General features: G+C 36.9%; 1 protein-coding gene across 1 annotated transcript in view; it reads left to right on the plus strand.

The window, feature by feature from the left end:
- Positions 1–15,937, plus strand: part of USP37 (ubiquitin specific peptidase 37) — a 90,356-nt gene that overhangs the window by 36,198 nt on the left and 38,221 nt on the right. Inside the window, exons 10-13 of the mRNA XM_060152119.1 lie at positions 1,091–1,252; positions 5,870–6,001; positions 6,159–6,282; positions 11,917–12,107. Coding sequence (XP_060008102.1) covers positions 1,091–1,252; positions 5,870–6,001; positions 6,159–6,282; positions 11,917–12,107 — 609 coding nt within the window. The remainder of the gene's footprint in view (positions 1–1,090; positions 1,253–5,869; positions 6,002–6,158; positions 6,283–11,916; positions 12,108–15,937) is intronic.

Here is a 15,937-nt window from a genome sequence, read left to right on the forward strand (position 1 = left end):
AGGGAAAACAAGATTTTAAACTTTTAAAAGAAAATATAGGAAGACATTTCTCTGACCTTACATTACAGAATGATTCTTTTTAAAAAAAAAATTATTCATTTATTTTTGGCTGCAATGGGTCTTCGTTGCTATGTGCTGGCTTTCTCTAGTTGTGGCGAGTGGGGGCTACTCTTAGTTGCGGTGTGCAGGCTTCTCATTGCGATGGCTTCTCTTGTTGCGGAGCATGGGCTTTAGGCATGCGGGCTTCAGTAGTTGTGGCACGTGGGCTCAGTAGTTGTGGCTCGCAGGCTCAGTAGTTGTGGTGCACGGGCTTAGTTGCTCCGCGGCATGTGGGATCTTCACAGACCAGGGCTCGAACTCATGTCCCCTGCATTGGAAGGCAGATTCTTATCCACTGCGCCACCAGGGACGTCCCTACAGAGTGAGTCTTAAACAAGACACAGAAATTGAAACCATAAAGAAAAGATTGATATGTTCAACTTTGGTAGTAATCAGGAAAATATAAAACAAAATAACAATGAGATCATGTTTCACTCTTTAGAGTGATAATAATGTAATGGAGACCATGTAAAGAAAGGGAAATTCACTACTGATGGAAATATAAATTAGTACAGCCTTTTTGGAAAACAGTCACTATCTAGGAAAACTTCAAATGAAAATACTCCTACCATTTTCACTGCTAAGCATATAAATCAGAGTAAGTTCTCAAGGAGATTGGGTAAGAATATTTGTTGTCTAACAGTGGAAAAAGTTCACTGCCTAAATGTTTTTAAAACTAGGTAAACTAATGTATGATAGTCATTAAGTGGATAAAAGTGAATAAAGAAGTAAAACTATTTATGGCTTTTCTCAAGCCATTAACTTGGATTATTTTGATTATAGGTTATGTAGGTACAGTATTATGCCTTCAGCTCCCTATCAACAGATTTGCTGATTTACATTTGTGAAATTTTCTCCCAGGTGATCATTATTACTGATATTTCCTCAAATTTAGGATTTTTTTCCCCTAGACCTTGACTTCTCTGAATCTACTAGGGGAAAAAAGTAACATTCAATATTGTTATGCTTCTTCATTTTTTCTTTTTTATAGGACTAATATTACAAGCCAAACTCCCTCTGCCAAAAGAAGTTTGGGATTTCTTCCTCAGCCAGCTCCTCTTTCTGTTAAAAAACTGAGGTGTAACCAGGATTACACCGGCTGGAACAAACCAAGAGTGCCCCTTTCCTCTCACCAACAGCAGCAGCTGCAGGGGTAGGTAAATTCTTTTATTTTGCTTTCTTTTTATAAAGTGATTCAACTGAAGTATGTTTTACTTGGTATAAAAAAATGATTAAAGCAGTCATATTAATTTAGTTCTCAAATATTTGCTCACTTATTAAAGATTTATCACATCCATAAAATTCAGTCCATTATCTGGCCTCTGATTTTCAAACTTTGAAAAAATATATATGCATATATATATATATATAAAAACATTTGTCATAAAGCAGAAAGTGCATATTCTTAAGTCCCATACACGTCATCTCCTGAGATACTTCAACATTAATTTTATTTATATCCTTCCCAGCCCCTTCATGCTTATATTCTTATTAAACACCCAAAAATGAGACCATGGTATAAAAACTATAATAATAATAGCAGCTTTATCTAAAGTGTTTGTTATGTGCCAGAGACTGTGCTAAGCATTTAAATGAATTTTTTTCTTTAAATCTTCGCAGTAGCTCTCTGAGCTAGACATATTAAAAAGTCTGTTTTTATAGATGACGTAACTGAGCCTTAGAGAAGTTAATTAACTTACTTGAGGTGTTGTAGTACAGCAGTAGTAAATCTAGGCAGTTGGACTGCACTTGTATTTTTTTCCTTACAATTTTATTGAGATATAATTGATGTACAGCACTGTGTAAGTTTAAATTGTACAGCATAATGATTTGACTTACATACATCATGAAATGATTACCACAATAAGTTTAGTGAATATCCATCATCTTATATAGATATAAAACAGAAGAAAAAATATTTTTTTAATTGAAGTGTAGTTGATTTACAATGTTGTGTTAATTTCTGCTATACAGCAAAGTGATTCAGTTATACATATATATACATTGTTTTTTTTAATATCTTTTCCATGATGGTTTATCATAGGCTATTTTTTAAAATTTATTTAATTTATTTATTTTTGGCTGTGTTGGGTCTTCGTTGCAGCACGTGGGCTTTCTCTAGTTGTGGTGAGTGGGGGGCTACTCTTCGTTGAGGTGCGCAGGCTTCTCATTGCAGTGGCTTTTCTTGATGTGGAGCATGGGCTCTAGGCATGCGGGCTTCAGTAGTTGTGGCACACGGGTTCAGTAGTTGTGGCTTGCAGGCTCTAGAGCGCAGGCTCAGTAGTTGTGGCGCACGGGCTTAGTTGCTCCATGGCATGTGGGATCTTCCCAGACCAGGGCTCGAACCCATGTCCCCTGCATTGGCAGGTGGATTCTTAATCACTGTGCCACCAGGGAAGCCCTATCATACTATCATAGGCTCTTGAATATAGTTATCTGTGCTATACAGTAGGACCTTGTTGTTTATCCATTCTATATATAATAGCTTACATCTGCTAACCCCAATCTCCCACTCTTTCCCTCCCCCCAGCCCCCTTTCTCTTGGCAACCAGCAGTCTTATCTATGTCTGTGGTTCTGTTTCTGTTTCATAGATAGGTTCATTTGTGTCATATTTTAGATTCCTCATATAAGTGATATCATATGGTATTTGTCTTTCTCTTTCTGACTTACTTCAGTTAGTATGGTAATACCTAGTTGCATCCATGTTGCTGCATATGGCATTATTTCATTCTTTTTTATGGCCGAGTAATATTCCATTGTGTATATATACCACATCTTCTTTATCCATTTATCTGTCGATGGACATTTTAGGTTGTTTCCATGTCTTGCCTGTTGTGAATAGTGCTGCTATGAACATAGGGGTTTATGTATCTTTTTGAATTATAGTTTTGTCTGGATATATGCCCAGGATTGGGATTGCTGGATCATATGGTAATTCTATTTTTACTTTTCTGAGGAACCTCCATACTGTTTTTCACAGTGGCTGCACCAATTTACATTCCCACCAACAGTGTAGGAGAGTTCCCTAGAAAAAATATTTTTTCCTTTCTCAAGAATCCTTGAGAACTCTTAGGATTTACTCTCTTAACAACTCTCCTATATAACATATAGCAATGTTAATTATATTAATCATGTTGTACATTATATTCCTAGTAATTATTTATCTGATAACTGGAAGTTTGTACCTTTTTACCACATTCATCCAGTTCCCCCTTCCCCTACTCCCCACATCCAGTAACCACTGATCTGATCTTTTCTGTGAGTTTGTTTGTTTATTTATTTATTTTTGAAGTATAAGTGACCTACAACACTATGTTAGTACTGGTGCACAACATAGTGATTCAATATTTCTGTACATTTCAAAATGATCACCATGTTCACTTGCATTCTTAATCACTATGCTATATTACTTCTCTGTTCCCTGATTTCTTTCTACCCCACATTAATTATGGGCATCCTCTTATGCTAGTACATAACCTTTAACCATGTTAGTGTGCATTTAGATTCCCCTTTTTTCCAATTATAATCCAGGCTAAAACAAACATTTATATACACATGTATTTTTAATATTTGTTAAAACTTTTCTATAGAAAAAAAAAAACTTTTCTATAGGAAAAATTCTTGGAAATAGAATTGTTAAGACTACGAGAGGCACTTTGAAATTTTTGATTACTCTTACCACATTGCTTTCCCAAAACCTACCAGCTTTTTTGTTTTTAATCTCACTCAGATTACTGTTTTTCCCCAGCTTTCGGATTACCTTTTTACTTGAGTGACTGATGTCTGCCAGTTTGGTTTATCTGTAGTAGTTTATTTGCCTCATATTTTAGCAGAAAAAAACATAAAACTTGTAGTGAAAACATTTCACTTTCTTCTGTACTTACTGTTCTTCTCTGAGCCTCTTTTTTGCTTTGTCTTCTAAAATGTTTACCATCCAGTTTAATTCTTAATTTCCTTTCTTCTTCATTCTAATTGTTCTGCCTCAAATGATTATCTTGCTGCTTCCTTACCAGACAACGTTTTTATATTAGTCTGTCCTATTTTGTGAACATTTTTCATCCATATCTTATTTCTATCTACCTTGATCTTACTTGGCCCATCTTCTTAGTGCCTCCTCCTATGTATTTTATAGTGTACTTTTGGTCTCTGTCATTCATATCCTTCTGAGTCCTTTGATATCCTTGAGTTACCCTTGGTGCTCCAGGCTCCCTCTCTACCTCCAGTGTTTCTTTAATTTCTGTATACTACCTGTACCCAACTTTCCTTTTTTCAGACTTCTTGTAGGAATTTGAGTGCAGTATTTCAAGTAAGCTAAATACCCAGGACTAAGGACTCCTTAAAAAACAAACAAATAAACAAAAATACCGAGTAGAAAACTGCCAAGTCTAGAGGATAATGGAGGCTACCTAATTCCAGTATTCCTCACAAATCCCCCACAAAACATAAAAAGTATGAGGAGTTCAAAGAAAAACACATATAACCTTTAGCATTCTAGGAAACAAAGAATACCATCACCTTTAAACTACTTTCTAGGTAGAGAAGCAAAGCAGATTCTAGCAGTGTTCCTGTTTCCCACTGCTTTAAGCCTGTGGGTGCTGAGAGCCAGGGACAAGAGGCTTAAGAGATTTCATGAAAAAAGAATATATAGGAGTAAAAGACTTAGATGAAGCACAGAAAAAAATCACTCTCAGAAAGAGAAATTCAAATACTAAGTTTCTAAATATTGAATATAGGTCTGGATCTTGGTTGTTTGCAGCACTGGTTACAGGGAAGAGTACTATTTAAAATGGACAGACTAGATAGTAAAAAAAAAAACTTAAAAAACAAGGGTTATGAGCACTATAAAAAAGTACAAATACAGATATAACCACTTTTAAAAAAGCCTTTCTTAAAACCAAAAGAAATATTTCTAAAACACACCAAATAGATAAGTAAAATTATAACAACATGACAGAGTTGAGTCCAAATGTAAGAATTATTCCAGATTGAAGAAAACTAAAGAGACATGAAAACTAAATGCATTATATTATCCTGGACTGAATCTTGTGCTTAGGGAGAAAAAAATGCTGTGAAGAAACATGGGGTCAATTGACAAAATTGGATTAAAGAAGGTATATTAGATAAGAGTATTATGTTAGCACTAAATTTTATAATGCTTGTAACTGTACTCTGGTTATATAAGAGAATGTTCTCGTTCTTTTGAAATAAACCCTGAAGTATTTAGAACTAAATGGGTATGATCTATGCAGCCTGTTCTCAGATGGTTCAGGAAAAATATATAGAGAGAGGTGTTAAATGATAAAGCACAGAGTACAAAAGGGTTAACAATTGGTGAATCTAGGTAAAGAATATTATTCTGTGCAACTTTTCTGAAAGTTTGAGAATATTTTCAAGCAAAAATTTTTTTTAAATATGTACTTTGGAATAATGTTTGGCGGTACCCATTAAGCATATATATATTCTGGGTAAGTCCCCAGTCCTTTTTAGCATTCATTTGAAAATGTGTAATTTTCCTTGAGATGAAACTAAGTTATATTAATGTTATACTGCATCAGTATCAACTGGGATCCTGTTAGAAGTGCACATTTTTTGCACCTTCCCTGTCCAGACCTACAGAATTAGAAACTCTGGAGTTGGGGCCCAGCAATATGTATTTTAACAAACCCTCCAGGTGATTCTGATGCATGCTATAGTGGAGAACCCCTGCTCAGATGAACATACTTCAGGAACTACTGTTGTCTTCAAAAGTACTATTTCTTTCATTTTCAGCTTCTCCAATTTGGGAAATACCTGCTATATGAATGCTATTTTACAGTCTCTGTTTTCACTCCAATCATTTGCAAATGACTTGCTCAAGCAAGGTATCCCATGGAAGAAAATTCCACTCAACGCACTCATCAGGTAACTGTTATGTACTTACTGAGTAACATTTTTACCTTATTTATTATAGAATAATGGAGTATTAGACACTTAATTTTATGTGCCATTGTTAGCAGTCCTTAAAATATAATACCATCCAGTGTTTTGTAAAACCTGCTAAACTTGTCTCTTTTACCAGGCGCTTTGCACACTTGCTTGTTAAAAAAGATATCTGTAATTCAGAGACGAAAAAAGATTTACTCAAGAAGGTTAAAAATGCCATTTCAGCTACAGCAGAGAGATTCTCTGGTTATATGCAGAATGTGAGTACTAATTGTTTTTATTTTTAAATTTTTTCCATTTCTTTTTTTTTGATTTTTGAATTTTATTTATTTTTTTATACAGCAGGTTCTTATTAGTCATCCATTTTATATACATCAGTGTATACATATCAATCCCAATCTCCCATTTCAGCACACCACCACCCCCTGCCACTTTCCCTCCTTGGTGTCCATACGTTTGTTCTCTACATCTGTGTCTCAATTTCTGCCCTGTAAACTGGTTCATTTGTACCATTTTTCTAGGTTCCACATATATGCGTTAACATACGATATTTGTTTTTCTCTTTCTGACTTCACTCTGTGTGACAGTCTGTAGGTCCATCCACATCTCTACAAATGACCCAATTTCATTCCTTTTTATGGCTGAGTAATATTCCATTGTATATATGTACCACATCTTCTTTATCCATTTGTCTGTCGAAGGGCATTTAGGTTGCTTCCATGACCTGGCTATTGTAAATAGTGCTGTGATGAACATTGGGGTGCTTGTGTCTTTTTCAATTATGGTTTTCTCTGGGTATATGCCCAGTGGTGGGATTGCTGGGTCATATGGTAATTCTAATTTTAGTTTTTTAAGGAACGTCCATACTGTTCTCCATAGTGGCTGTATCAATTTACATTCCCACCAACAGTGCAAGAGGGTTACCTTTTCTCCACACCCTCTCCAGCATTTGTTGTTTGTAGATTTTCTGATGCTGCCCATTCTAACTGGTGTGAGGTGGTACCTCATTGTAGTTTTGATTTGCATTTCTCTAATAATTAGGGATGTTGAGCAGCTTTTCATATGCTTCCTGGCCATCTTTATGTCTTCTTTGGAGAAATGTCTATTTAGGTCTTCTGCCCATTTTTGGATTGGGTTGTTTGTTTTTTTAATATTGAGCTGCATGAGCTGGTTATATATTTTGGAGATTAATCCTTTGTCCGTTGATTCGTTGGCAAATATTTTCTCCCATTCTGAGGGTTGTCTTTTCGTCTTGTTTACAGTTTCCTTTGCTGTGCAAAAGCTTTGAAGTTTCATTAGGTCCCATTTGTTTATTTTTGTTTTTATTTCCAGTACTCTAGGAGGTGGATCAGAAAAGATGTTGCTGTGATTTATGGCAAAGAGTGTTCTTCCTATGTTTTCCTCTAAGAGTTTTATAGTGTCTGGTCTTACATTTAGGTCTCTAATCCATTTTGAGTTTACTTTTGTGTATGGTGTTAGGGAGTGTTCTAATTTCATTCTTTTACATGTAGCTGTCCAGTTTTCCCAGCACCATTTATTGAAGAGACTGTCTTTTCTCCATTGTATATCCTTGCCTCCTTTGTCATAGATTAGTTGACCATAGGTGTGTGGGTTTATCTCTGGGCTTTCTATCTTGTTCCATTGATCTATGTTTCTATTTTTGTGCCAGTACTATATTATCTTGATTACTGTAGCTTTGTAGTATAGTCTGAAGTCAGGGAGTCTGATTCCTCCAGCTCCGTTTTTTTCCCTCAAGACTGCTTTGGCTATTTGGGGTCTTTTCTGTCTCCATACACATTTAAAATTTTTTGTTCTAGCTCCGTAAAAAATGCCATTGGTAATTTGATAGGGATTGCATTGAATCTGTAGATGGCTTTGGGTAGTATAGTCATTTTCACAATATTGATTCTTCTGACCTAAGAACATGGTATGTCTCTCCATCTGTTGGTATCAACTTTAATTTCTTTCATCAGTGTCTTATAGTTTTCTACATACAGGTCTTTTGTCTCCCTAGGTAGGTTTATTCCTAGGTATTTTATTCTTTTTGTTGCAATGGTAAATGAGAGTGTTTCCTTAATTTCTCTTTCAGATTTTTCATCATTAGTGTATAGGAATGAAAGAGATTTCTGTGCATTAATTTTGTATCCTGCAGCTTTCCCAAATTCACTGATTAGCTCCAGTAGTTTTCTGGTGGCATCTTTAGGATTCCCTATGTCTAGTATCATGTCATCTGCAAAGAGTGACAGTTTTACTTCTCCTTTTCCAATTTGTATTCCTTTTATTTCTTTTTCTTCTCTGATTGCCATGGCTAGGAGTTCCAAAACTATGTTGAATAATAGTGACGAGAGTGGACATCCTTGTGTTGTTCCTGATCTTAGAGGAAACGCTTTCAGTTTTTCACCATTGAGAATGATGTTTGGTATGGGTTTGTCATATATGGCCTTTATTATGTTGAGGTAGTTTCCCTCTATGCCCACTTTCTGGAGAGTTTTTATCATAAATGGGTGTTAAATTTTGTCAAAAGCTTTTCTGCATCTATTGAGATGATCATATGGTTTTTCTTCTTCAGTTTGTTAATATGGTGTATCACATTGATTGATTTGCGTATATTGAAGAATCCTTGCATCCCTGGGATAAATCCCACTTGATCATGGTATATAATCCTTTTAATGTGCTGTTGGCTTCTGTTTGCTAGTATTTTGTTGAGAATTTTTGCATCTATGTTCATCAGTGATACTGGTCTGCAATTTTCTTTTTTGGAGTATCTTTGTCTGGTTTTGGTATCAGGGTGATGGTGGGCTCATAGAATGAGTTTGGGAGTGTTCCTTCCTCTGCAATTTTTTGGAAGAGTTTGAGAAGGATGGGTGTTAGCTCTTCTCTAAATGTTTGATAGAATTCACCTGTGAAGCCATCTGGTCCTGGACTTTTATTTGTTGGAAGATTTTTAATCACAGTTTCAATTTCATTACTTGTGATTGGTCTGTTCATATTTTCTATTTCTTCCTGGTTCAGTCTTGGAAGGTTATACCTTTCTAAGAATTCGTCCATTTCTTCCAGGTTGTCCATTTTATTGGCATAGAGTTGCTTGTAGTAGTCTCTTAGGATGCTTTGTATTTCTGCGGTGTCTGTTGTAACTTCTCCTTTTTCATTTCTAATTTTATTGATTTGAGTCCTCTCCCTCTTTTTCTTGATGTGTCTGGCTAATGGTTTATCAATTTTGTTTATCTTCTCAAAGAACCAGCTTTTAGTTTTATTGATCTTTGCTATTGTTTTCTTTGTTTCTATTTCATTTATTTCTGCTCTGATCTTTATGATTTCTTTCCTTCTGCTAACTTTGGGTTTCGTTTGCTCTTCTTTCTCTAGTTCCTTTAGGTGTAAGGTTAGATTGTTTATTTGAGATTTTTCTTGTTTCTTGAGGTAGGCTTGTATAGCTATAAACTTCCCTCTTAGAACTGCTTTTGCCACATCCCATAGGTTTTGGATCGTCGTGTTTTCATTGTCATTTGTCTCTAGGTATTTTTTGATTTCCTCTTTGATTTTTTCAGTGATCTCTTGGTTATTTAGTAATGTATTGTTTAATCTCCATGTGTTTGTGTTTTTTACGTTTTTTTCCCTGTAATTGATTTCTAATCTCATAGCGTTGTGGTCAGAAAAGATGCTTGATATGATTTCAGTTTTCTTAAATTTACTGAGGCTTGATTTGTGACCCAAGATGTGATGTATCCTGGAGAATGTTCTGTGCGCACTTGAGAAGAAAGTGTAATCTGCTGTTTTTGGATGGAATGTCCTATAAATATGAATTAAATCTATCTGGTCTATTGTGTCATTTAAAGCTTGTGGCCCTTATTAATTTTCTGTTTGGATGATCTGTCCATTGGTGTAAGTGAGGTGATAAAACTCCCCCACTATTATTGTGTTACTGTTGATTTCCTCTTTTATAGCTGTTAGCAGTTGCCTTATGTATTGAGGTGCTCCTATGTTGGGTGCATATATATTTTTAATTGTTATATCTTCTTCTTGGATTGATCCCTTGATCATTACGTAGTGTCCTTCCTTGTCTCTTGTAACATTTATTTTAAAGTCTATTTTGTCTGATATGAGTATTGCTACTCCAGCTTTCTTTTGATTTCCATTTGCATGGAATATCTTTTTCCATCCCCTCACTTTCAGTCTGTATGTGTCCCTAGGTCTGAAGTGGGTCTCTTGTAGACAGCATATATGTGCGTCTTGTTTTTGTATCCATTCAGTAAGCCTGTGTCTTTTGGTTGGAGCATTTAATCCATTCACGTTTAAGGTAATTATCGATATGTGTGTTCCTATTACCATTTTCTTAATTGTTTTGGGTTTGTTTTTGTAGGTCCTTTTCCTCTCTTGTATTTCCCACTTAGAGAAGTTCCTTTAGCATTTGTTGTAGAGCTCGTTTGGTGGTGCTGAATTCTCTTAGCATTTGCTTGTCTGTAAAGCTTTTGATTTCTCCATCAAATCTGAATGAGATCCTTGCTGGGTAGAGTAGTCTTGTTTGTACGTTCTTTCGTTTCATCACTTTAAGTATATCATGCCACTCCCTTCTAGCTTGTAGAGTTTCTGCTGAGAAATCAGCTGTTAACCTTATGGGAGTTCCCTTGTATGTTATTTGTCATTTTTCCCTTGCTGCTCTCAGTAATTTTTGTCTTAAATTTTTGCCAACTTGATTACTATGTGTCTCGGTGTGTTTCTCCTTGGGTTTATCCTGTATGGGACTGTCTACACTTCCTGGACTTGGGTGGCTATTTCCTTTCCCATGTTAGGGAAGTTTTCGACTATAATCTCTTCAAATATTTTCTCACATCCTTTCTCTATCTCTTCTCCTTCTTGGACCCCTATAATGTGAATGTTGTTGTGTTTAATGTTGTCCCAGAGGTCTCTTAGGCTGTCTTCATTTCTTATCATTCTGTTTTCTTGATTCTGTTCCGCAGCAGTGAATTCTACCATTCTGTCTTCCAGGTCACTTATCCATTCTTCTGCCTCAGTTATTCTGCTATTGATCCCTTCTAGGGTATTTTTCATTTCACTTATTGTATTGTTCATCTGTTTGTTTGTTCTTTAATTCTTCTATATCTTTGTTAAACATTTCTTGCATCTTCTCAATCCTTGCGTCCATTCTTTTTCTGAGGTCCTGGATCATCTTCACTGTCATTATTCTGAATTCTTTTTCTGGAAGGTTGCCTATCTCCACTTCATTTAGTTGTTTTTCTGGGGTTTTATCTTGTTCTTTCATCTGGTACATGGCCCTCTGCCTTTTCATCTTGTCTGTCTTTCTGTGAATGTGGTTTTTGTTCCACAGGCTGCAGGATTGTAGTTCTTCTTGCTTCTGCTGTCTGTTCTCTGGTGGATGAAGCTATCTAAGAGGCTGGTCTAATTGATTTTAAACACCTTAGAGATAGGGAAAATTGAAATGATTTTAGCGTGTTACCCAGTTTTATTTTAAAATGAGATTTGTGTATGTGTGTTCATCACAGGTTGGAAAACCTGAGGACTTCTGGTAAGGTTCAGTACGACCCTTCTGTGTATTTTATCATATATTAGTAATACAGATGTGGTTTGCCACTGTAGGACCTTGGACTATTTTAGCTACAAAGGCTATTTTAGAAAAATCACTCTATTTTTAAAAAACAAATGAAGGAGTGATTCATTTATTAGTTATGCTAATCTAACTTAGGAATATAAAATATGTCGTTTGTCGTTTTGTTTTGTTTCCACAAAATATGTACCGCAAAATCATTAGAGTAAATCTGGCCTTTTTCCACACGTGTTTTTGACTTGCAAGTGCTTTACTCGTGTAGATCACAGTGTTAATAAGCTATTGTTGTGACAAGAAATGTTTTGACCTTATTAAGGATATTATGCCTTCTTAGGACGCTCATGAATTTTTAAGTCAGTGCTTAGACCAGCTGAAAGAGGATATGGAAAAATTAAATAAAACCTGGAAGACTGAACCTGTTCCTGGAGAAGAAACTTCACCAGATATTTCAGCTACTAGAGTATACACTTGCCCTGTTATTAGTAATTTGGAGTTTGAAGTTCAGCACTCCATCATCTGTAAAGCGTAAGTAGTCTCTAAGAGAACTCTTTTCCCTTTTAATTCTTTACAGCAAGTGACTAAAACTCTTCTAGAAGGTTTTAATTCTTATCTTCATTCCTGTGTCATGAGTATAAATATCTTTGTTCAGTGTCTTTATCATCTATAAGAATGCTTGGTGGGGTGAGAACTAAAGTGAACTTAGTTTGTCAAATGCTTTAGTGCTGACTAAATGGTTAATTTTGCTCTGCCTTTTGAGTGTGTGTTACTATGTGTGTGGTTTTTTTCCTTTTAATCACTGTGTGGAAAATCAAGCTCTTCGAGAATACTTGTTCGTCTTTTTTTTATTATTATTAATTAATTTATTAATTTTTGGTTGAGTTGGATTTTTGTTGCTGCTCGCAGGCTTTCTCTAGTTGCGGCGAGCAGGGACTGCTCTTCATCGTGGTGCACAGGTTTCTCACTGCGGTGGCTTCTCTTGTTGCGGAGCACGGGCTCTAGGCGTGCGGAATTCAGTAGTTGTGGCTCGCAGGCTCTAGAGCTCAGGCTCAGTAGTTGTGGCGCATGGGCTTAGTTGCTCTGCAGTATGTGGGATCTTCCCAGGTCAGGGCTCGAACCCATGTCCCCAGCATTGGCAGGCAAATTCTTAACTACTCCACCACCAGGGAAGCCCTCATGTTTTTTTCCCTGAAAAGACTCCCTCCTATTAGTCGCTTATTTTGTTGAACCAAATTGTTTTTATAAAAAATGGGTTGTTTTTTTTTTACAAGATACATTAAAATGTGAATTATTTTTAATTTTTGCAATGCTTTTTAACCATGTTTACATTAACTATTGAGACTTACCTTCTACATTTAATTAATTTCCATACTCATTATCAGAACTCTCTACCAGGTACTTGACATTAAAAAGTTCTATTTTGATTAATCTTCCAGTTATCAGTAGTACATCTCTGAATACATTTTTTTTCAGAGAGTGGAATTCTTCAGAGTCCACATATAAATGAGAATTAATTCTGTGGCTTTCACACATGACTTAATACAGAATTATTAAGTGAGACACAGCCTTCCCCCTCAACATACTACATATACTGTCCCATCATATCCTGTTACTCTGACACTTAGAAGAAGTCTGGTTTTGTTGATAATCTTTTCCTTCCTGAAAATCTGTGATATTCTTAATTTTTGAAATTCAGAGTTTCACTAATTTACATCTAGGTATTGACCCTTTTTCATGCATTTTGCATTTAACATGATGGGGCTTTTTCATCTGAAGATTTGGGATTTTTTTCAGCTCAGAAAAACTATTCTCTACACACTGCTTCTCTTCCATTTGTTCTGGAATTTTCTTTAGGAATACTCAACAGCCATATGATGGCTCTTCATTCTCTGTCTTTCACATTTATTTATTTTTCTTTTTTCTTTAATTTTTATTTATTTTTTGGCTGCATTGGGTCTTCATTGCTGTGCGCGGGCTTTCTCTAGTTACAGTGAGCAGGAGCTACTCTTCCTTGCACTGTGCGGGCTTCTCATTGCAGTGGCTTCTCTTGTTGCAGAGCTTGGGCTCTAGGTGCGCTGGCTTCAGTAGTTGTGGCACATGGGCTCAGTAGTTGTGGCTCGTGGGCTCTAGAGCACAGGCTGAGTAGTTGTGGCACACGGACTTAGTTGCCCCTGGCATGTAGGATCTTCCCGGACCAGGGATCGAACCCATGTCACCTGCATGGCAGGCAGATTCTTAACCACTGCACCACCAGGGAAGTCCCCTTTATTTATTTTTCTTAGGCTGCTCAAAATGATAGTGTTCACTGAGGTCTCTTCCAGCTATAACACTCTAGTATTTTTTACTAGAATTTTGAACATTCACATGGACACTACAAGACAGTAGTTTTGCATCATTAGTCTGTGACATTTTTTATCTTCATGGTTTCTTCAGTGTTTTTTTCCCCCTAGTGGATAAATTTTTTTTTTTTTTTTTTTTGCGGTACGCGGGCCTCTCACTGTTGTGGTCTCTCCCGTTGCGGAGCACAGGCTCCAGACGTGCAGGCTCAGCGGCCATGGCTCACAGGCCCAGCCGCTCCGCGGCATGTGGGATCTTCCCGGACCGCAGCACGAACCCGCATCCCCTGCATCGGCAGGTGGACTCTCAACCACTGCGCCACCAGGGAAGCCCGATAAATTATTTTTTAAAGAAAAGGTCTGGGTCTTAGAAATACAGTTCATCATCTTGCAAAAGCTAGAGAGCCCACAGTATGATAGCCATCCCTCCGTTTCTTCTAATGCACTTTCCAAACAAAATTTGTTCAAGTCAGAGAGAGAAGCAGTTTGTCACTGTTAATATTTCATTTAACTGTGAGGTGTCAACCAAGTTTCTTTTGATAGGAAAATTTCTGTTGCCTGTGGTAGAAATGGCCACAGGCATCACAGGAAGAAAGAAAACTATGTCAAAGTGATGCCTGCTTCACTGAGCCAACAGCATCAGTCAGCCATTCCAGTTATGTAGCACCCAAATATTGGGTGTGCAGTTGAGGTGTGTGTACCAGTGCATGAAGTGACCTGGCTCACAGTGTGTAAGCATGAAGCTGAATGCCAGGCATCCAGACTGAACAGTGACCCAAGAGTTGGCAAGTCCAGGAGGTAACAAGGTTCTCCGGGGCTGCAGCAGCAGTACAACTACTTCCTCGAAGGCCTTGCCTTAGTTGCTTTATTAGTCATTTTCTTTAAGACAACTCCTTAAAGATAAAATAGTTTCTGGCTGAAGGAAGATTCTATACGCCTTATCCCTGAATTGTAATTTTCCATGTTTAGCCTCTGTCCCATCTGGCTGTAAGTTAGTTTGACCTGTTTGCCAAATGTACTTAATTTTTTTAAACTGTTATAGTTTAGATTGACTGGTTTTCGATGATTATAAGCCATTTCAATATATTAGTAATATATTCTTGAATATGAAGAATTTGTATGAATTCTCCATTTAAAGAACTTAAAACATCTAAAACTAAGTACTTAATAATCCCCCATAAAACCTCCTTCTGCAGTCTTCCCTATCTCAGTAATGACAGTTCAGTACTTAGAGTTTATCAGTACAGCAGTGTGGTATTTCTTAACTTTTCTTTTCTTTCTCTTGCACCCCTACATCCCATATGTCAGCAAATCCTTTGAGCTTTTCCTTAAAAATACAACCAGAATCTGACCTCTTTTTACTACCTCCACTGACACCGCTGTGGTCCAAACCATCATCATCTCTTGACTGGATTGTTGCAATACCTTCTGACTGATCACTGTGTTTCTGCCCTTGTCTCTCTGTAGTCTATTTTAAACACATTAGCCAAAGTGATCCATTTAAAATGGACATTAGTTCATGTCGGTCCTCTGCTCATAACCCTTAAAATAAAAGCTGAAATTCTTGCCATGATCTACAAAACTCCATAAGATTTGCCTTTCAGCAACCCCTCTCTTCCAGTTAACTCTCTTACTTCATCTCTTATCACTCTTTCCCCTTGCTCATTCTGTCCGAACCAAACTAGCTTTCTTGCTTTATTTGTTTGTTTTTATTTATTTATTTGTTTATTTATTTATTTATGGCTGCATTGGGTCTTCGTGGCTGCGCATGGGCTTTCTCTAGTTGCGGTGAGTGGGGGCTACTCTTCATTGTGGTGTGTGGGGCTTCTCATTGTGGTGGATTCTTGTTGTGGAGTACAGGCTCTAGGCACACGGGCTTCAGTAGTTGTGGCTCGTGGGCTCTAGAGCGCAGCCTCAGTAGTTGTGGCACACGGGCTTAGTTGCTTCATGGCATGTGGGATCTTCCCAGACCAGGGGTCGAACCCGTGTCCTCTGCATTGGCAGACAGATTCTTTTTTTTTT

Source organism: Lagenorhynchus albirostris, chromosome 6 (assembly GCF_949774975.1).
Source record: "Lagenorhynchus albirostris chromosome 6, mLagAlb1.1, whole genome shotgun sequence".
Classification (NCBI taxonomy): domain Eukaryota; kingdom Metazoa; phylum Chordata; class Mammalia; order Artiodactyla; family Delphinidae; genus Lagenorhynchus; species Lagenorhynchus albirostris.